The sequence below is a fragment of the Elephas maximus genome, chromosome 17 (assembly GCF_024166365.1).
Source record: "Elephas maximus indicus isolate mEleMax1 chromosome 17, mEleMax1 primary haplotype, whole genome shotgun sequence".
Lineage (NCBI taxonomy): Eukaryota > Metazoa > Chordata > Mammalia > Proboscidea > Elephantidae > Elephas > Elephas maximus.
The window spans coordinates 13,783,411-13,805,786 of record NC_064835.1 but is presented as its reverse complement, the minus strand read 5'-3'; the positions used below and the strand labels follow the sequence as shown (position 1 = coordinate 13,805,786).

At 38.2% G+C, this 22,376-nt stretch overlaps 1 protein-coding gene across 1 annotated transcript in view; it reads right to left on the bottom strand.

Moving 5' to 3' along the window:
• TBCEL (tubulin folding cofactor E like) overlaps positions 1-22,376 on the bottom strand; it is an 81,811-nt gene that overhangs the window by 23,812 nt on the left and 35,623 nt on the right. Inside the window, exons 2-7 of the mRNA XM_049856802.1 lie at positions 19,438-19,587; positions 17,042-17,181; positions 8,892-9,073; positions 7,313-7,569; positions 5,710-5,836; positions 3,251-3,367 (exon numbers count right to left, since the gene is read on the bottom strand). Of these exons, the coding sequence (XP_049712759.1) occupies positions 3,251-3,367; positions 5,710-5,836; positions 7,313-7,569; positions 8,892-9,073; positions 17,042-17,181; positions 19,438-19,570 (956 nt within the window). The 5' untranslated portion in view covers positions 19,571-19,587. The remainder of the gene's footprint in view (positions 1-3,250; positions 3,368-5,709; positions 5,837-7,312; positions 7,570-8,891; positions 9,074-17,041; positions 17,182-19,437; positions 19,588-22,376) is intronic.

The following is a 22,376-nucleotide window of genomic DNA, read 5'->3' as shown; positions in this document are numbered from 1 at the left end:
CAAAAGAATTAAAGGACTCTGGTCATTTATAGGACCAAAGAATGGACAATAAGTACAGAAACAGATTCTGAGTGTGTTAGACCAAGGAAGGAAAAGCAATCTTAGACCTAGCTCAATTCATTGATATAGGCACATTAACTAGAGATTCTGAATTCAAAAGGCTAGCTTCATCGACTAGGAGCAGCTCTAAGTGTTTATCTAGCTGGTGTATTGGAACCTGGACGCATGGTGGTCTAGGCTAAAAGAGCCTGAGATGCCACAGATTATTGGGGACAATGTGAAAGAAGGAATTCAAAGATTTTGGGACATAGGGATAACGAAAATTACTGTGACACCCATGTTACTGCTCCACCCATTCTCCATCTATAAACCCTAGGAGGGCTAGGTTTAGAGGTTTTAGAGTCCAAGAGGGAAACTCTCCGCCAATACTACAATTATTGCAATGCGCTGGAAGATGAGACTTCTACTACCCATTTTAGGTTCTAGAAATCACTAGGCAAAAAACCCCTGCCCCCAAAGAAAGAAAAAGAATTTATTTTCATCTGAGAAAACTGACGCTGACTGTCAGGAGAAATACAGCAGAGGTAATACCGGAGTATGGATGGAACCCACGGTATCCCTGGTGGTGTCTCCTGGTATTAGCAGGCCTAGTGGTAAAAAAAAATAACCCAAGACTACTGAAACCACGCCTGGCGGCATGGCATGGTGGTTAAGTGCTATGGCTGCTAACCAAAAGGTCAGCAGTTTGAATCCACCGGGTGGTCCTTAGAAACTCTACGGGGCAGTTCTACTCTGTCCTGTAGGGTTGCTATGAGTTGGAATCAACTCGCTATGAGTTGGAATTGACTCGCCGGCAACAGGTTTGGTTTTTTAGTTTGACTGAAACCACATACAGACAATACCACCAAGGGTGCAAACGTCACAGAAAAAAGGTTTAGATTTCCCCTAGTAGCTAAAGAACCCTGACTGACTAAGTGGCAAAATTAGCTGAAGGCAAACAAAAAGGGCAGGTAATGAAGACAGAAGTCGTAAATAGTAATTATGGCCTCAGGACCAATGTAGAAAAAATGAGAGCATCAATCCACATTTATATTGCATTGACTGCTGTGTTCTGTAAATATTTATAAATCTTAACTGATTTTTCTTTCTTCTCTATTTTATAATGGGTATATTGAAGTAGTTAGTTCTGCAATTGAATTAATAGGTTGCAGGATACAGAAATAAAGGAGAAATAGATACCATCAAAAGCTCCAAGACTTGGAACTAGATTAAACAACTGATAAAACTCTGGGTTATCTCATTTCAAGAAGAAAGTAAATGTGTTTTCATTTGTACATGGAATATATTAGGGAAGGTGGAAATAAATTTTTACTAAAATATAATTGTGAAGAAAAGGTATGCATAGACATTGGATAGTCCAAGTGGCCGACTATCGTAGATACTATTTTTGCTGAAATGTTTTCTATTTGGGGCAGAATTCCAAGACCAGGGGAAGCAAGATATACCTCCCACTACAGAAGCCAACGTAGAGCAGATAATAGCTCTCCCTATCCCCCGGGAGATAGCATGTGAGCACATGCCCTATACACAACCAATCGATTAGTTCCATACAGATTTTTGACTTCTGGGGAATGAAGCAAAGATCATCAAGAAATTATTTCTGACATTTATGGGGGAAAAGTGTCCAATGACAGGCCTGCATGTGTGCAGCAGTGAAGTCCAGTACTGTGGTACGTGTCTAGAGAAGACGTTGCAGCAGCAATATTGAACGCTTGGCTATCCTTGCCTCCCTTGGTTCCTGCCTAATAATTCCTTTAGTTTCCCCTACTCTCCTTCCCACAAGTTCCTCTCCTTATTAAAGTTAATCAAGGTTGATTTATAGGTCTTTCATTCAAGATGCAAGTATGGACGCACAAATACACTTTAGGATAATTACACCATCAGGGACAGAAAACAATTTCCTGCATATATCGATATTACTTCTTGTAGCCAACGGGAAGTTAAGTAAACTGAAATGAAAGACTTATGATCAAAGTAAGAATATTTATACGTTAGATTCTTCAATTAATACGTTAGCTTGAATGAAATGAAATTATAGATATTAAACCAAGTTTTTCTTAAAAAATAAAAAAAGCACAATTTGATATCATTTAATCTAATATTTAATATTTCTGGACTGTGTTTCTCCCTGCCTGGCTGTTCTTAGCTAATTTTTAAAGATTATCTTAAAATTCCTTACTTAGTCTAATATTTTTAAACACTTAGGCTTTGAAATACTACTAATAATACCACAAAATGTTTTTATACAGCGCTGGTTGAGACGTAATAGAATGTCGACCCCCTCAAAGTCTGTCAATAATAGAGGACTTTAGGAGAAAAAAATAGATGTGTTCAAAAAGAATAAGTAAGAATCACAAAAATCTGTAAGGAGCAGAATCAAATGATTTGATTCGCATTCAGCCCTAACTGCTGTCCTATTTGTCTGCAACGCCTCCCGTCAAGTGGGTATTCATATTATTCTTAAAATCATTATGGAAAGAAGCCCGTAACTTTTTTGGCAACTTATTCCAGTTTACCAAAACCTAGAGAGGTATTGTTGGAGGAATTTGTTTCTTATATATTTACGTGTATCATACTCACTACATTTCCTTTTACATTTTCAAAACATTAAAGGTAGCTCTTTACCAAACAACAGATTAACTTTTCATATATGGAAAATTACTAAATTAAAAATTACGAATTTAGCCCTCAGCATTTCTCTTCATACTCAATTATCCTAATTCCTTTAATATTTTCTCAAGAGCTTTTTTTCTAGATCTTTTCTCGAATTTTCTAAACTGTACATTTGCCAGATCTTCTAAACTGCATTACTTAGTATATCCTACAAGTGGATGTAATGTGAGAAGACACAATTTTGTCTTTTCACATTGCATTTTGACAGTGGGTGAAAACATACCCCTGAAGAAGCAGATCAAAAAGGAACCAATGATACAGTGTATGGAGTGGGAAAGCAGTCAAGTACTTAATCATTCTTAATATAAGTGCAAGGCTAGAAGAAATACACTGTGGAAAATGAAATAAAATAGGCTTGCTTTTATATTGCTTCCCCCCCCCTTTTTTAAATAATCTATTACCAAAGTCCTCTAAGAAAAACCCAGTAACAAATTATTAGATTTTGCTCTAAACGACAGTTCCCAAGCTGCCTCAACACTTCCTGAAGTGTCTCGCCAACCTGACGAGGAATTTTTACCTGAATGGCACTTCTTCCTGTGGGACATCGACATGGTAACGAATAAAAAATCTCTCCGAATCTTCCCGCTCACCATCAGTGACAACACTGCCATTAAGTTTGGAAACTGATGGCAATCTACAAGTCAAAACCAAAATAAAGACATTACAAAATACTAAAAATATTTAGATTTAGAAATTTAAAAATCAGTGGTTTGAGGCCTAGTCTTCTTCTCTTAAAACAACGCATTTGATGTATGTAGTAGCTCTGCTTATGTACAACTACTGGCATGAACTAAGGTGGTATAACAGAAAGAATCAATAAAATTCAGTTTCGTTTTAGGGTACGATGCAGACTTTTTAAAATTATACCTCCCACCATTTAAACTAAGATTCTAGACCAGTACTGTTCAACTTAAATATTATGCAAGCCATATATGTAAATTTAAAATTTCTAATAGCTCATTTTAAAAAATAAAAATGAAACGGGTGAAATTAATTTTAATAATACATCTTAAAGGTGGCAGGGAAACTAGATTAATGCAAACAGAATAACAAGAATGGAAATGTTCATGAGAACAATGAGAATGTTGTACATTGTAAAGAATGTAATCAACGGCACTGGCTACCTAACAACTATATAGAAATTGACTATGTAACAACTTTTGTAGAAATTGTTAAATGGGAACCTAACTTGCTGTGTAAACCTTTTTCACCAAAAATACAATATTAAATAAAAAAATATATTTTAGCTAATCCAATACATACAGCATATAGTCATTTCAACAGGTAATCAGTATAAAAAAAAAAAAAAAAACTAATGAGATTTTACATTTTTTTTTTCATATAAAGTGTTTGAAACATGGTGTATATTTTACACTTGTAAAACCAAAACCCACTGCCATCAAGTTGATTCCGACTCATAGCGACCCTATAGGACAGAGTAGAACTGCCCCCACAGAGTTTCCCAGGAGCGCCTGGTGAATTTGAACTGCCAACTTTTTGGTTAGCAGCCATAGTACTTAACCACTACGCCACCAGGGTTTCCTTTACACTTATAGCACATTTCAATTCAGACAAAACATACTTCAAGTGCCCCAGAGCCACACATGGCTAGTAGCTACCATATTGGACAGCACAGGTCTAGAGAGAAGTCAGTACAATTTGGTTATATAGTTCAGGAATTAATATAGTTACAAAAGAATCGTATAACGAAAATAAAGTATAAGGCCTAGTGCAAGACTTATTCTTCTTGGAAGAAAAGTACCTTGAAATTTAATTTCTTTAGTGAGATATTAATGTGTATGTTAACAACTGCAAAGCATTAAGGATGGGCTAGGTGTTAGTTGGTCAGAATATCATACACTTGTTTAAAGAACCACTTAGGGAACCTTAAAACTGACTCTTCTCCTTCCAAAACTACCATGCACACAGAGAGAACAAATTACAGTCCCATGACCCTTTCCACTTTAGCCAACCTCGTATTGCTGCTAAACATTCATACAAAAATAAACACTAGTGGGACATTTCAGTAGAGTGTGGGAAGTAGAGTCTGAGGGGAGTCAAGGAAGAAGGTAACAGTAATGGTAGCCATATTTAAGTTAATCTACATTCAAGGAGAAAACACTGATGTCGTTCCCATAAGTTTCACATTGATGAAACTGCCCAATTTATACCTGGGTGTTGCAAATGGTGAACCGACTTGGCTATAACCACAAGTCTGGAGCTTCAAGTACACCCGGTGGTGCCTTGAAAGAAAGGGCTATTGATCTACTTCTGAAAAATCAGCCACTGAAAACCCCACAGAGCAGAAGTTCTACTCTGATACACACGAAGTCAATACGAATCAGAATCAACTCAGCAGCAACTAGTTTGCATTTTTTTTTTTTTTTTTGGTTTATGTTAACAGAGAAAATACGGAAAATTAAAATAGAACGAATTCCCTATTATATGTGCTTTTTTTCATGACCCAAAATAGGATTTCAAATATTCTTTGACGGCAGTGGGTTTGGTTTTTTTTATGTATCAAAAAGTTTAAAAATAGAATAGATGTGAGGAAATTTTTCAGTGGTCTTGGGAGGCCAATTCAATTTCACATTTTTCTCATCAGATTACATTCCTTTTCATCTAAGTTGGGAGCTACAGAGCAGCTTCTTCAAGCAGTCTACTCAAGAGACAGATAAGCTCACACTACACTCCGCTCAGATGGCGCATTAACCCTTTAAGGAAACAATAAACCCATTGCCGATGAGCTGATTTCCACTCATAGCAACCCTATAGGGCACAGTGGAACTGTCCCGTAGGGTTTCCAAAGCTGCAGTCTTTACAGAAGCAGACTGCCACCTCTTTCTCCCAAGGAGAGGCTGGTGAGTTCAAATAGCTGACCTTTCAGGTAGCAGCCGAGTGCTTAACCACTGCGGCACCAGGGATCCTTAAGGAAACAATAAGGCATCTCAAAAACAAAGCTAAAGAACAACAGACCTGGCTATCACCAACTTCCTTCGCTCCTCAGTGGTATATGGCTGCAGAAGAGGAATTCCTAATAACCTCACTTCTTCAAGTTTGGGGAATGAATTTAGTTTGTCAATGTCTTCCCAAGAATGCAAACCTAATTTGGGAAATACAGTGTTTAAGTAAATCCAGAAAATCACACAAATAAGAAGATAAACATACTAAAAAATTATTTCAATTAATAATTTCTAAAATGTTAAAATAATACTAAAGCTACAGAGCCTGAAAATTTTCTTTATCCAAGAAAGAGTGGAATATAGTAGAATATCATAAAAACTTCCCTAGAGTCTCTCCTATCCCTGTGATCCCAGCAGTCAAGGAGAACTATCTTGTTTTCCAACATCCACTCATTTACTTATCCTCCCCCAAAACTGCTTGCAGAAAGGATCATTGGTGGTCTCAATATCAGGGTGTATTCCATGACTACATAATAAAAAGTGATGACCAGCTCATTTCACTCAACTACCCAATCACACACACCGAAAAAAATAATAATTATTCATCAGAGTTGATACTGCCATACACAAATTTTTACCTGACAAATTCTAAAATGGGGCAAGCTCAATAGAACCAGAAACTAAGTATCATCTCTCTTTCAAATTGTTCTCATTTTGGAGACAGGGAAAACCAATTCAAAATGATATTAAAAAGAAACACAGAAAACCTGGACCTTTGAGTAAGGAGAGCATGTCACACATGAAGGTTTTTTAGTCCTAAAATGAAACACTCCCTCTGATTGTGAGGAAATGTATAAATCCAGGTCAATACTTGCCACTGGTAGGAAAAACAGTCCTGTAATAATGAAGCTGGTCAAGATAGCAACACACTAAATTCATTTCAGAGTATAATGGAGCCCCTTCCTATTTCTATCAACCTTCAGCAAGGGAAAATGGCAGAGGAGCAATTTATGAGGACTCTGGTGTATAACTATCCCAAGTCACAACCATCCTCTTCCCTTCAGAATGGCATTTCCATCTAGGAGGAGGAATAGAGCGAGCTCAAGAGGAATGGAATTATGAAATAAATAGCTTCCTTACAAGAAATGCTGGGTTTTTTAATTTATTTCCCACACTTACGAACCCTATGGCGAATAAAGCTAAAGTTTACGTTTTCTCAGCTGTAGGTTAGAGTTATTAGTTATGCAGTTGTTTTAAGAAATGAGCAAAAAATATTCATTCCTATGAAATCACAGAAAAGTAGAGTGAGTATTTGAAAAGGCACAGCAGGTTGGGATTCTACAACCTAAATCCAGATAAAATGTTTGTTTCAGTTTGTAATTCTTTGTGCTTTGCCTTTTACTATCTAATTCATCAATTTCCTTTCACTCCTTTCATAGCATGACCCCTTTAGTACAGAACTACATATGTGAGTATAATGCTATGCTATTGAATATTTATCAGAGCATTTATGAAAGTGCTTTAAACTTAGCCGATCAAGAGGCATCTGCACATCACCACTGAAAATTCATCCCATAAGAAGGTAGAGATGTGACTGAAAGAAATATACTTTCATTTTATTTCATGCATACACTTAGGTTGATTTGCGTGTAGAATGAGAAGAAGCCTGTACTAACCTGACTTATGAAGGCTGATGGATCGTAGATTAGGAAATAACCTTGCCAGTGAATCATTAGGCTCCTCAATAGCATTCAAATGATTGTTGGCCAGGACAAGGGTATCCAGGGAAGGAAACATAACTCCTAACTTCCGTATTTCAGTCCAGTCTTGGAGGTTATTGTCTGTTATATGTAGTAGCTTAAGAGAATGACAGCAAATAGAAGGACAAGACACTGTTTCATAGTCATTAAGGCACAGGAAAAGCTCCTCCAAACTGCAGAGAAAAAAGGAAATATTTCATTGTGGAAAGCAGTTAAGTTTCTCCTTTACACCTACTTTCATTCATTTAATAAATAAATAAGTGCCTACTACATGTGAGTCTCTGCTGGGTGTTGTAGAGGAAATATAGATTTCTCCCTGAAGCTTAAAATACAGCTGGGAAGACAAAACTTAAAATACATGAAACAGCAGAGAATGATACAGGCCAATACCAAATTAATTTTGTGCTCAAATAATTAAGTGCCAAATTAAGCAGTACTAATTGTAAGCACAGTAGTAGTTCATATAAGAATGAAATTGAAATTGAAGTTAGAATGATCAGGAAAGGATGCATGGCCTTGAAGGAGGGCTGAACTTCCCTAAGTTAAGAGGAGACAGAAGAAAATTCCAGAAACAACATGAACATATGTTCAGAAATGGAAATAGTAACCACCATTTAGTAAACTCCTACCCTGTGCCAGGTGCTTTGTATATTTCACTTCTATTTCTGCAAGGCAGATACAATTACTCCCAATTTGCAGACAAGAAAACTGAGCTCAAAGAGGTTAAGTAGCTTGCCAAAGATCATACAGTTAGTAAATGGAACTGGGATTTAAAAGTTTATTCCATGCCATGCTGCACGATGCGTGCAGTGATGAAATCAGTCTTGTTAGAGTGAAAGTGAGAAACTAAGTTGGAATAAGTAAGGTGAGACCAGATTCTGAAGGGCTTTGATAATTTCCATTTTCAGATAGTCAAAAAAACTAGAACTTCATGTATTTCTTTAAATTGCCCCCTTTGAACACTTACGTGCATATACAATGATAAATACAAACAAAATATAGAAAGGATTTCTAAACTCACAAATGAAAAAAATTTCTTGCTTAAATTATTGAAAAGAATATAAAAATATCCATTTTCCCATCAGGCCAGCTAGACACTTAATCATCTCAGTGTTAACATATTTTAGAGATAAATAAGGTTTTTTTCCTCTCAAAGAAAAGGGCTAATGAGCAAAATTCTTAAATCAGGTAATCAGAAGATTAAACTGGAGAAAGGCTGGGTTGATCTGTCAGTGATAAATACTTCTCAGGAGTATTTTCTAGCCAAAGGATGACGTATCCTATATCTTGGTGCTACTCAACACCCTGAACCGTGTTCCAATGGAAATGCTACTAGATTATCCTAACACTATGATTCTAATTACTTCATTTTTCTAACCTCATTCTCCATTCAATCTGCAGTTCTAGTATTTCTGAGACGGAAGATCAGCAGTAATTCTATGTAATAACACAGATGGCAACATAGCTCCCTTGCCATCATGCTGTCTGGGCTTACTCTGGTAACTCCTGAAGTATCGTGTGCACTGTCTCCCAAGAAGCTTTGCTGTTGTTGAGGACAAGTTTGCGAACCCCAGAGAAGGACCCAGCACATGTTCTTTCTAAAACCGACAAATTCAGAGGGTTGGAACTCAGGTTTAGAAACTCCAACTGAGGAACATTTGACACAATCTTACTGACCTAAGGAGAAAAAAAGAAAAGACATCAGGCACAATCAGAGCTTTTAAACAGCAATCACGCTCATGAGAGCCTAAACGAGTGGACGGTCTCCAGGCAAAGAAGTATTTACATTAGGGTGTCCTATTCAGTGATGGGGCATGAGTAATTTCCACAAATCTCGGCAAATAATTTAATCTCTTATATAAAATGATGGCTTAACTGACAGGAAATGGTACAAAAGAAAGATGCCCTATGTTGCCTTTAGCGAATTTTCTGATTCTGCTCTATCTGATGCTGTTCTCTTTGATAAATGAGGAAAAGAGTTTAGATGACACGTGAGACTACAACAGCCTAAGGAGCTGAGACAGGCCCTGTAATTCTCTTTGAATATCCTCCTTCCCCCATTCCCAGCACAACATTAAGGCTAACTAGAGGTTTCCTGAAGACGATAGGATAACAATTCTTATGCTCAAACTTCATTGAGTAGTCATAATCACTTCGAAAACAGTTTCAGCTTGGTTCAAAATATACTAACTTTTAAAATATTTTTACTTAAAAGCAAAAAGGATCCACAGCTGCATAATGAAAGAGAAAACATGATCAATCTAACAATTTAGCTAGCAACTTTTTTTAGGAAAAAAAAAAGGAAATGAGCATTACAGACCTTTATTATTAGCTCTGCATAATACTAGTCTCTTTGATATAGCTTATTCCATTAAATTCTCAAAATAACTTGCAAGATAACACTACTTTCATTGTAATAAATGACAAAACTTGAAGCTCAGAGATGCTAAATAATTTGACTAAGGTTTTACAGTCAAAAGAGCCAAAGCTGGAATTTAAAAACCAGAGTCATTGTTCTTTCCAATATACTACAGCTAGTAAATCAACGTGGAGCCCTCGTGGCACAGTGGTTAAGAGCTCGGCTGCTAACCAAAAGGTCGGCACTTCAAATCCACCAGCCACTCCTTGGACCCTGTGGGGCAGTTCTACTCTGTCCTGTAGGGTTGCTGGGAGTTGGAATCGACTCCAGGGCATCCAGTTTGGGTTTCTAGTAAATCATCCAAATCTCGGTTTCCACACTTGTAAAACATGGAAAATAAAATTGTACCCATTTATTTTACAGGATTGCTGGTAGGATTAAATGAGATACACATGTAAAGCACTCAGTATGGTAATTGGTACATGTTTTAGAAACCTGTTCCCTTACTTCACCACAAAAGAAGGGAAGCTATGAAAGCAGGGATAGTACTTATACCTAGTTCACCACTGCATAACTGCATAGTGGGCACTTAATATTTACTGAATAAATTAATGGCACAAAATCATTCAATACGTGTTAAATTATTATTAATATGATAGGTATAGTAAGGAGCCCTGGTGGCATAGTGGTTAAAGCACTCAGCTGCTAACTGAAAGGTCGGTTGCTGGAACCCCCAGCTGCTCTGCGGGGGAACGATGTGGCAGTCTGCTTCTGTAAAGATTTACAGCCTTGGAAACCCTACAGAGCAATTCTACTCTGTCCTACAGGGTCGCTATGAGTCAGAATTGACTGGACAGCAATGGGTGTGGTTTTCTGGTTATAGTATGGACCAATATCTCAACCCCGACTATACATCAGAATCACTGGTAGAACTTTAAAAATAAACCCACTGCCAGGCTCCACCATAAATGACTGAATCAGAAGCTTCACAGGTGGGACAAGCTTTCAGGTTGGAACCCAGATATCTGCTTCTTTTTGGAGTTCTGTAGGTAATGCCGAAGGACTGCCAGGGTTGAGAACTACGGGTAGAAAAAAAGCAATCAGTACTTCAAATCAGATCTACTGTGTACCGTCCATTTCAGGAGCTATAAAACCAGCGAGAAGTCAATCAATTCCAAGAAGGTTCAGAGAAGTATGTCAGAGGGAATGGTCCTTACACACCATATTGTCATCGATTCCATAAACTTGCCCTTCGAAGTAGGTGCCATTTTTATTTTCATGTTACAAATGAAGAAATGAGCTATCTTTTAGAGAAAAAGCACTAGGCTTCAGCTTAAAATGTTCTTCTAGTACCAGTAAGGAATTTATACCAGTCTGTATTTGTGATCAAATGGTATCAAACACTGTGAGATAGATGGCTAGAACTGGGAGTTTGTGGCCACAATACAATTAAATTCCCCATACAAGGACCAACCCCGAACTGCATTCTGCTGCCTGAATACTAACGATATGCAAGACTTTCATACAGAAGATGATGGCCCACTATACCTCACCTCTTTTAAGGACAAAAGAAGATGAAGAGGAATTGTGCTCTAAGTAAAGCATAAAGAATAATTAAAGCACAACCCCAGTTAAAAAAAAACAAACTATAAACCTTTGGCTAACCACAATCCTCCATATTTCATTTTTATAATAAAGAAGAAAATAGTAAAAAGAGTACTATTTTAAGGGTTTTTAGAGCAATTTCTGGAAGATTTCTTAAGGTTAGATACTTAATACACTCTCCACCACTGTATAATGACAATAAAGATTTAGAATAATGACTCATTAACCCTGGAATACCCTAAAAAGATAAACTTGGACTATAGTCTAATAATAATAAGTCAGGTAGGAGAAAATAACATACAGATAAACATTTTCTTTAAAGGGCTGAAATGAAAAAGATTTTGGGGGTAACTCTGAATTAATGATAAAATTCAGGAAAATATAATATTCATTATACAATATTACAGTAAATTTACTTACAGTGGAAAGATCTGTAAGACCGACATTCCATGAGTTTCTAGGGCAGTATATATGTACTTTCTTTTTTAATTGTGTTTCGGGTGAGAGTTTACAGTGCAAATTAGTTTTTCATTCAAAAATGTATACACAAATTGTTTTGCGACATTGCTTGCAATCCCTGCAACGTGTCAGCACTCTCCCCTGGGAACTCTTCATCCTGGGTTCTCCATGTCTATTCATCTAGTTTTCAGTCTTTGCTTTTGGGCAGATGTTGCCCGTTTGGTCACATATACTTGTTTGAACTAAGAAGCACATTCCTCACGTGTTTGTTTTATAGGCCTGTCTAATCTTTAGCTCCAAGGTGGACTTCGGGAGTGGCTTCAGTTCTGAGTTAGCAGGGAGTCCAGGGGGAATAGTCTCAGGGTTTCTCCAGACTCTATCAGACCAGCAAGTCTGGTCTTTTTTTGTGATTTTGAATTTTGTTCTACATTTTTCTCCCAGTCTGTCTGGGACACTCTATTGTGATCCCTGTCAGAGTGGTCAGTGGTAGTAGTCAGACATCATCTAGTTCTCCTGGGCTCAGGCTGGTGGAGGCTATAGTTCACGTGGTCCATTACTCCTTTGTACTAATATTTTCCTTGTGTGTTTGGTCTTCTTCATTCTCCTTTGCGCTGAACGTAATGGGACCAACAGATGTATTTTAGATGGCTACTCATAAGCTTTTAAGACCCCAGACACTACTCACCAAAGTAGGATGTAGAACATTTTCTTTATGAACTATGTTATGACCTAGACGTCCCCTGAGACCATGGTCCCCAGCACTCAGAATATTGACTTCCCCCTTTTAAGTTATTTTAAATTCTAAAAATAAAAATGGCTCCTCTAGCAGGGATGAGTTCGGCACACACATATGTAGAAACATGGAGATGAACTTACATCACTTTTTAGGTCTCCACAATTCTATAATAGGGGACCCTCTACTCTAGCTTTTAAAAAAAGGAAGAAACTACAGTTTTAAGAAATATAGGGAAAGGGTTTTAAGATAACCATCTGTAATTTATACATAATTTATATTATGCAGCTCACCTGAGTGGCTAATTCTGCTCTCCTCTCAACTACTTGGTTTAATTTCTTTTATAAAATTATAAAATAATTTTGATAAGGAAGAAAGGAAAAAGGAGATACCTTAGGAAAGGTCAGACAAAAATCCACCTAGTTGAAAATTCAAGGAAAAGGTTAGAGAAATGCATTTTTTTTTTTAATGCATGTTTTTTTTGTTGGGTGCTGTCGAGTGGGTTCCGACTCACAGTGATCCTAGGTACAACAGAGTGAAACACTGCCCAGTCCTGCACCATCTTCACAATCTTCGCTATGTTTGAACCCACTGTTGCAGGCTCTGTGTCAGTCCACCTCACTGAGGGTCTTCCTCTTTTCCACTGACCCTCTACCTTACCAAGCATGATGTCCTTCTCCAGGGACTAGTCCTTCCTGATAACATGTCCAGATTATGAGAGACAAAGTCTTGCCATTCTCTCTTTCAAGGGGCACTCTGGCTATACTTGTTTCAAGACAGATTTGTTCATTCTTCTGATACTCCATGGAATAGTCAATATTCTTCACCAACACCATAATTCAAAGGCATCAATTCCTCTTCAGTCTTCCTTATTCATTGTCCAGCTTTCAGATGCATATGAGGCGACTGAAAACACCATGGCTTGGGTTAGGTGCACCTTAGTCCTCATTTTATGCATAGGTGTCCAGTTTTAGAAGGATAAAGATAAACCGTTCCCTCTCCCTAAAGTATTAACACTTCTTATCCATATTATCTTCGTCTCTGGTATGTAGTAGCCAGTAGTATAAACTGCAAAAGAAGTTACTCATAACTCATAACATTACTGACCATTAAAAAACTACAAAGAACAAATTGTATTATTTTGCTGCACATTGCTGTTTCAAATACTGGCTGAAATAAACTTAGTTAATTGCCAGGAATTAATTATCTTTTTGGTAATCAGGGATATGGGTCGTAATGAGGTTGAAATTGGGGTGAACCCCTGCTGAAGATTTGCATTTCTTTTTTTTTTCCTTTAATTTTATTGTGTTTTAGGTGAAAGTTTACAGTACGTTATTCATTCGAAAATTTATACACAAATTGTTTTGTGACATTGGCTGCAATCCCTGCAATGTGTCAGCTCTCTCCCCTTTTCCCTTTCCACCCTGGGTTCTCAATGTCCATTCATTCAGTTTTCCTGTCCCTTCCTGCCCTCTTGTCTTTGCTTTTGGGCAAGTGGTGTCCACTCGGTCTCCTATACTTGACAGAACTAAGAAGCACGTTCTTCACTTGCGCTATTGTTTGTTTCATAGGTCTGTCTCATCTTTGGATGAAAGGCGGACTTCAAAAGCAGCTTCAGTTCTGAGTGAGCAGGGTGTCTGGGGCAATGCTAATGCTGCTGGTTAGGGACCAACTCTGAGAACCACTACTAGAGCAGTGGTTCTCAAAATTTATTATACATAAGAATGACCTGGGAATCTTGTTAAAATGTAGATTCAGATTAAGTATATCTGGGGTGGAAATGCAATTTCTCAGCAGGGATTTGAACCAGAACAACAGGTTCGACACCCTGGTTGAAATGTAATGTTTTAAAACTGTGATCTATGAGGCATTTGTAGCCTGGCAAAGAGTTTAATCGACCCTGAAAAATCAATATTCATTGCTGTCAGTATTTCTGCCATCTCTGTGCGCTAATATATACTCTAGAAGATTGGATCAACTACCATTAAGAATAAGGAGGGATTATAAAGGAACGATACAGACAAAAATAAATTGCAAAATAGAAACCCGAAGAATAGCAGCAATAAATGTTTACCTGAAAACAGAATATAAAGCACATATAGGAACATGCAAAGTGGGTGTAAAAAGAGTCCAGATAAATGGCTATATGCATCACTGTGGTATGAAAAATATTGAGAGCAGACCTTCTTCTAAGCAGAGGGACAGCTAGATAACCCAATGTAAACTGTGTACTCACCCATATTTACATGAATCTTCCTTCTGAGGTAGCAAATACATCACTGTTAAACTGTTCCTACCAATTAGCAAAAGTTTATGTTCATTTTCAAAGAATGAGTGTAAAACCTATGCAAAATCTTATACTCGCAAAGAAACATATTTAGGGGAGTCAGCATGTGAACACAGGTGCTGCGCTGATTCAGAGGAAGATTTGGTTGGACTTGTCACCTACGCAGGTCACAAATCTCACCAGAGGTTTCAGCAGCAGGACTATTGTGAGGACCATGGATGAGAAGGAGAATTATGAACCAGCTCTTTTCTGCATTTGTGGACAAAGCATACATGTCAGTTAAGTGTCTCAAAGGACCACGAAGGCACAGACTGTAAGTTGGTAGACAGTGGACTGTACTAGTTTAGAGAAGCAAAATAAATAAATAGATAAAATACATACAAATAGAAGTTGTTTCTCTGAACCACCCTATTAACCTGCATATATTCAAGTCACTCAGAAGTCAGGGGACATGTATCTCCAAGAATTTTGGTTAATATCTTAATAAACGTAGAAAACAGAACTTAGGGCACAGTTACCAGGTTAAACAAGACTACGAAATGGATAAATATAAGCTGAAGAAAGCTGGTTATAGATAAATTTTTCTTCAATAAGAAAGCTGTATTAGAATTCATATAGCACTCAATATCTACAAAGTGCTTCGATGATTAATTTTATTAGCAGCCCTGCCTTATGTATGAGTAAAACTGAAGCACCAAAGGATTAAACGAATTGCTCTAAATCACAGGAAAGGTTGGAGCATGCGGCCTTGATCAATCCTTAAGATATAATCACTGATTCATTAATGTATTCAACAAAGATTTGAGTGCCTACTATGATGGGTGGTGGTGATAATAAAAGACAGAAATATCCATTCTGAATAAGCTCACAGTCTCACAGGAAAATTGTCAAGTAAGCAAGTGATGACAGTACATTAAGATAAATTCTTTTCAGAGCAGTATGGTAGGTACCCCATGCTAATCTGATTCTGCTGAGAAGAGCCAGGGAAAGTTTCACAGAGCAACAGCCACTTGGGCCAAGCCTTGAAGGATGAATACAAGTGACCAAGTAGACAAGAGGTGAAGAAGAACAGTGGATTCAGGATGAATGAAATGTTTAGCATGAGTAAAAAAACCACATGGCTAAAGGTAGACATAAAGCTCTAGAAATAGCAACGGTCCATACGAAGCAGGGACATTCTTAAAGAGTTCAGGCCTTACCTTCTGGGCAAATGAGGGATTTCAAGCAGGAGAATGTCAGAATCATGTTCCACTTATTACAAGGAATCTGGTAACACTGTGGAAGCTTAGAGGAAGGAGGACAAAACCGGAGGCAGGAAAACCCACTGGGAAACTTTTTCAATAGTGTAAGCAAGAAATAGGAGCCCTGGCGGCGCAGTGGTTAAGAGCTCGGCTGCTAACCAAAAGGCTGGCAGTTTGAACCTACCAGCCACCCCTTGGAAACCTATGGGGCAGTTCTACTCTGACCTATAGGGTTGCTATGAGTCAGAATTGACTCAACAGCAATGAGTTTGGTTTTGGGTTTGGTTTTAAGCAAGAAATAAGAGCCCAGATTAAGGCAGGAGAATGAACCAAGTAGGAAGAGCTATTTTTCCCTTATTTTTAATGGTATCTTCTATCAGCTAATGTTATAATCAGGTAGGTAATGTTATAATAATAAGAGACAGTGCTGTTATTTGTGTATGTGTTTTAGAATTACACTGAAGTCAAAAGACATTATTTATGTCAAAGCACCAGAAGGACTTAATAACATAAGAAAAAGTTCTAAAATATTCAGAATAAATTTCAGCAATAAGAATACATTTTTATATTTTTGGTTTTGAATTCAAGCAATTTTATGTCAAATTATAATAATAAATATTGAAGTAGGAGTAGAGGATGAACACAGAATGCATAAAGTAGTGAAGAAGTATAGAATTTAACGCACTGTTGAGAGTGTAAACCTCTGTAGTCTCATTAACCTCTTCACGCCTGGAATAAAGTTCCTCAGTGCTTTTTTACAATGATGAAAAACAAATGAGCAATAACAAAGTTGGTCGAAAAATCACCACAGAATCAAAGTTGAAGCAGTCAACTATTTATCTGAAGACACAGACAAGAATCTCAAGTGAGAACCAGAATCAGCAAACTACTTAACAACACAGACAATAATACAGTGGTTATTGTTGCATTTCACCAAAACACAGCAATGTAACAACTTTACCTCATGCCAGTCTTCGAGTTTGTTGTCAGAAAGATCTAGTTCTGATACATGAGCACAAAAGGCAGCAATTTCTTTTTCATCTCCTGCACAGGTTATTCCACAGCTGTTCAACACCAGCACACTTGGGAGGTTGAGGCGATCTGAATCACAGGGGAAACAAGACATTTCCTATGTCAGTCTAATTCTTGTCTACATACATTTGGCCCCTGGGAATCATCAAGAAACAAAAATCAAACTGCACAAAATTATACAAGGACCTAAAAATTTTAGGATATAATGGGATCCGAGAATACTGACTTCTAAGGGGGGGCAGCCAATATGACCGAGGGGAGATGAGATGCACTGGACCAGTACCACCCCCAAGTCTTTGAGGGTTTAACTCCTACGGGATTGTTTATGACAATTACCAACAACCGAGCCATTATCTGAACACTAGACTACATTACCATCTGAACATTAGGGCCATGCTTTTCATGTCTGGACTACTACTGCCTTCTTGCTGGCCTCAATTCTTTCCTTTTTAAAATTTAGCTCAAAAGCATCATTCTGGATATCTCTTTTCTCTCTGATGCTTATCTTTACCTTTTGCTGTGTCTGAAAGTTATCACAGACCACTAGATAGTCTATCTGCTAAACTACTTCTGTCCTTCCAGTTCATATCATTCAAGAAATCTTCCTTACTTAAGTGGCTCCATTAAAAAATCTCTGGGAGATGAGAGGGTGGAGGGGGTTAGAAGCTGGCGAAATGGACAGGAAAAGAGAGAGTGGAGGGAAGGAGTGGGCTGTCTCATTAGGGGGAGAGCAATTGGGAGTATGTAGCAAGGTGTATATAAGTTTTTGTGTGAGAGATTGACTTGATTTGTAAACTTTCACTTAAAGCACAATAAAAATTAAAAAAAAAAAAACTACATCTCTTTTTCTCATACTTCATCAATCATCCCTATTTCATATCCAAATAGAATTTGCCCCTCATGAGATTAGCTTCTTTTTAAATATAATTTTAATGGGAGAAAATGAAAGCATTTCAGAGTCTTAAAACTGTTCAACGAACTTGGTCAGACTGAAGGAACAAGGCTCTATGGCCTGGTTCAAAAACACATGTGCCAAAAAAATTAGTTACTATCTCCAATAAAAAGGATAAGCATGAGAATTCAATCACTTAAGGGTTTAAGAAGGTAATAAATTATTAACAGAGGCTCCAAATTATATGGTTTTTCACCTTGGTGTAACTTTTCAGTATCAAATTTCTTAGAATGGGAATGGATCCTGAAAAACAAACTATCAAGAAAGAAGTTCACCCCTCCCTGCCATTCCAGTTTATACAGAGATAAGATAGCTGTACTGAGAAATAACAAACACTCAGTAACCTCTGGACACAGGAACTAACACTTTTGATTTAATATTTAATCCCACATAATGCCGTAGTGGTTAAGTGCGACAGCTACTAACCAAAAGGTCAGCAGTTCGAATCCACCAGGCGCTCCTTGGAAACTCTATAGGGAAGTTCTACTCTATCTTATAGGGTTACTATGGGTTGGAATCGACTCAACGGCAGTGGATTTGTTTTTTTTAATGATAACTACTTTCAAAGGCTGTTAATTACAACACTAAACTAAAAGGCAAGCAAAAGACACACCTTATACATTTCTAGTTGTGGATCTTTGCTCATATCATAATCCCTCTCCCAGAATGCCTCTGTCACTTCTCTAACCAAATTCTATTCATTCATGAAGGGCTAAATCAAGTCTCACAGTTTTAAAGCCTTTCCGGATTCTATCAATCAACTCTTTTCTAAATTTCTTTCCCAAGCTCTGTGCCATTCATTTGGCTCAACATAGACTACCTGGTGTCACATCTTCGTAAATGTGAATACCTTATAATCCAATCAGGCTGTAAGGCCCTTGAGGGCACAGGTCAGCCCTGTACTGCTTTGTACCCTCCAAGTTCCTTGAAAGAAAAGGCATCGAAAATATTATCACTCAAATATTATTCTTACCATATGAGGGCACCTAAAATGCCTTTTGACCAATCTGAAGGAAAACAAGTCCTGCCAGGTTCTTAAAAATTCTGAAATCACAAGAGGAAACACTATTTGACTCATCCTTCAAAATAAAGGAAACCTTGCAAACAAGGCAACATTTTGATTTAACCCCGTAACTGTCACACTGTTGTTGATAGTTGCCATCTAGTCGATTCCAACTCATAGAGGCCCCATACGTGGAAAGTAGAACTCCTCCATAGGGTTTTCAAGGCTCTGACCTTTCGGAGGCAGATTATCAAGCCTGTCTTCCATGGTACCTCTCACTGTCGAGTGCTTAACTGTTTGTGCCACCCAGGGAATCCCACACCTTAAGTAAGTTTTAATAAATAAATGGTGTTGGTTCCATCTTTCTTACCTTTCATAGGTGTGCCCTGAGGTGTAGCTGGAACATGGACTCCCATCCCAGGACCACGGCGATAAGGAAAGTTCTCGGGACTGTATTTTTCACATAATACTTGCATAAAACTTCTCCCTGTAGGTTGAGCCATCTTTCTTTCCTAAAATTCTACAAGAAACCAAGAAATCATCAAAATTACTTATTACTCAGATAAGAAATACTTCTTGAGAACCAATTACTTATAAGGTACTAGGCTGCACACTATATAAGACATGGCCACTGTCCCCAGGAACTTACACTGTTGGGAGACCTTACGATTAAGGAAGCTAAATGTGCAGACAAATGATGGCAATACAGTGTAAGTTGCAGTACAGATGAAAAGTGCTACAAAATTTTGAAGCGGAAGAGATCATTTCCAACGAAGAATAACAAGAAAGGTTTTGGCTAGTGCACAGGGCTCGCGTGGTAAGTAATTGGAAAAGCGACTGAAAAGGAGATCTAGACTGAACATATCAATCTAAATAGTTCTTTGACCAAGTCACATACATTCGGAGTTTCTAAATAAACAAACAAATAACATTAAAAGTGATGTTTCAGAAAGATTACACTGGCCGGTTTATGTAGAAAGACAGAACACGAAGAGAGTGGAACTGGGTAACTGAGAAAATTGTAGTATCGTTAACGACAACGGCAAAAATAAAAAAGAAAGAAGGATTGGGGCAAAAAGCCTGCAGAAGTGGGGTAGAAAGGTCAGTAACATGAAACAAATAGTTTTAGACAATCCTTTTTTTTATTGTGCTTTAGACAGAGGTTCACAGAACAAACAAGTTTCTTATCAAACAGTTAGTACACACATTGTTCTATGACATTGGTGAATAACCCCACAACATGTCAACACTCTCCCTTCTTAACCCTGGGTTCCCTATTACCAGCTTTCCTGTTCCCTCCTGCCTTCTAGTCCCTGCCCTGGGGCTGGTGCACCCCTTTAGTCTTGTTTTGTTCCATGGGACTGTTCAATCTTTGGCTAAAGGGTGAACCTCAGAAGTGGCCTCATTACTGAGCTGAAAGGGTGTCCGGAGGCCATACTCTCAGGGTTTTCTCTAGTCTCTGTCAGCCCAGCAAATCCGGTCTTTTTTTTTTGAGTTAGAATTGTGTTCTACCTTTTTCTCCAGCTCTGTCTGGGACCCTCTATTCTGATCCCTGTCAGAGTAGTCAGTGGTGGTGGCCGGGCACCATCTAGTTGTGCTAGACTCAGTCTGGTGGAGGCCGTGGCAGATGTGGTCCACAGTCCTTTTTACTAATCTTTCCCTTAAGATAATCTACTTTTAATCACTTTTTCCTAGCAAACACAAGTTCAGAAATTAAAACTATTATTTAATATGCTACTTTAAAAAAAAGACATTCCTTCTTTCCTACATGCACACATTTCTTGTTCCTCTTTCAAGAGCAATGAAGTTAACCATTCTGCTGATAAAAAGCCCACCGTTGTCAAATCCGCTCTGACTCATGGTGACTCAATGTGTGTCAAGAGTAGAACTGTGCAGCACAGGGTTTTTTTTTTTTTTTTTAATTAACTTTTATTGAGCTTCAAGTGAACGTTTACAATTCAAGTCAGTCTGTCACATATAAGTTTACATACATCTTACTCCGTACTCCCACTTGCTCTCCCCCTAATGAGTCAGCCCTTCCAGTCTCTCCTTTCGTGACAATTTTGCCAGCTTCCCACTCTCTCTATCCTCCCATCCCCCCTCCAGACAGGAGATGCCAACGCAGTCTCAAGTGTCCACCTCATATAATTAGCTCACTCTTCATCAGCATCTCTCTCCCACCCACTGTCCAGTTCCTTTCATGTCTGATGAATTGTCTTCGGGGATGGTTCCCATCCTGTGCCAACAGAAGGTTTGGGGACCATGGCCGCCGGGATTCCTCTAGTCTCAGTCAGACCATTAAGTATGGTCTTTTTATGAGAATTTGGGGTCTGCATCCCACTGATCTCTTGCTCCCTCAGGGGTTCTCTGTTGTGCTCCCTGTCAGGGCAGTCATCGATTGTGGCCGGGCACCATCTAGTTCTTCTAGTCTCAGGATGATGTAAGTCTCTATTTCACGAGGCCCTTTCTGTCTCTTGGGCTCTTAGTTGTCGTGTGACCTTGGTGTTCTTCATTCTCCTTTGCTCCAGGTGGGTTGAGACCCATTGATGCATCTTAGATGGCCGCTTGTTAGCATTTACGACCCCAGGCGCCACATTTCAAATCCATAGGATTTTTAGTGGCTGATTTTTCAGGCGATCACTAGGCCTTTCTTCTGAGGTGTTTCTGAGTGGAGTCAAACCTCCAACCTTTCAGTTAGCAGCTGAGTACATTAATTATTCGTACCACCCAGGGATTCCATTCTGCTGACAGGAGCATAATAGATAAGAGACTGCTGTCTGTCACTCAAAATCCACAGTAAAAGAATTTTACATTGTAAACATGGCTACTTATATTTAGGAATGGGTATATGACTAAGTTCTAGCTGATGAGCTAGAAATGAAGTATTCTGTGGCAGCTTCTGAGGACAATTCTTAAAAAACAGCCAGAATGTGCCTTTTGCCCCTCCTTCTTTGTCTCTTCCTCAATTCTAGTGCCTTGAAAACAGATGCCACCTTGGACCACAAGCCTAAGGACCACACTCTAAGGATGGTGGATCTAATTGCTGAAAGAGGCCTGGGTTCCTGAGTACTTCATGGAGATTAGCTGCCATACCAGTGCTTGATTGCATATCTCTCAACTTTTCAGCAAGAGATAAATAACCTTCTATTTTATTTAAGCTATAGTTGTTTTCCATCTTTCAGTTACTTACAGCCGGACTGAATTCTAACACAGAATGTCATTTCTTTTAAGTTCTCAGTTTGGGTAATGTTCTCTAACTAACCTCAGTTAAGATTTCAAATATTTAGTAACTCCACCATCCTTTCAGCG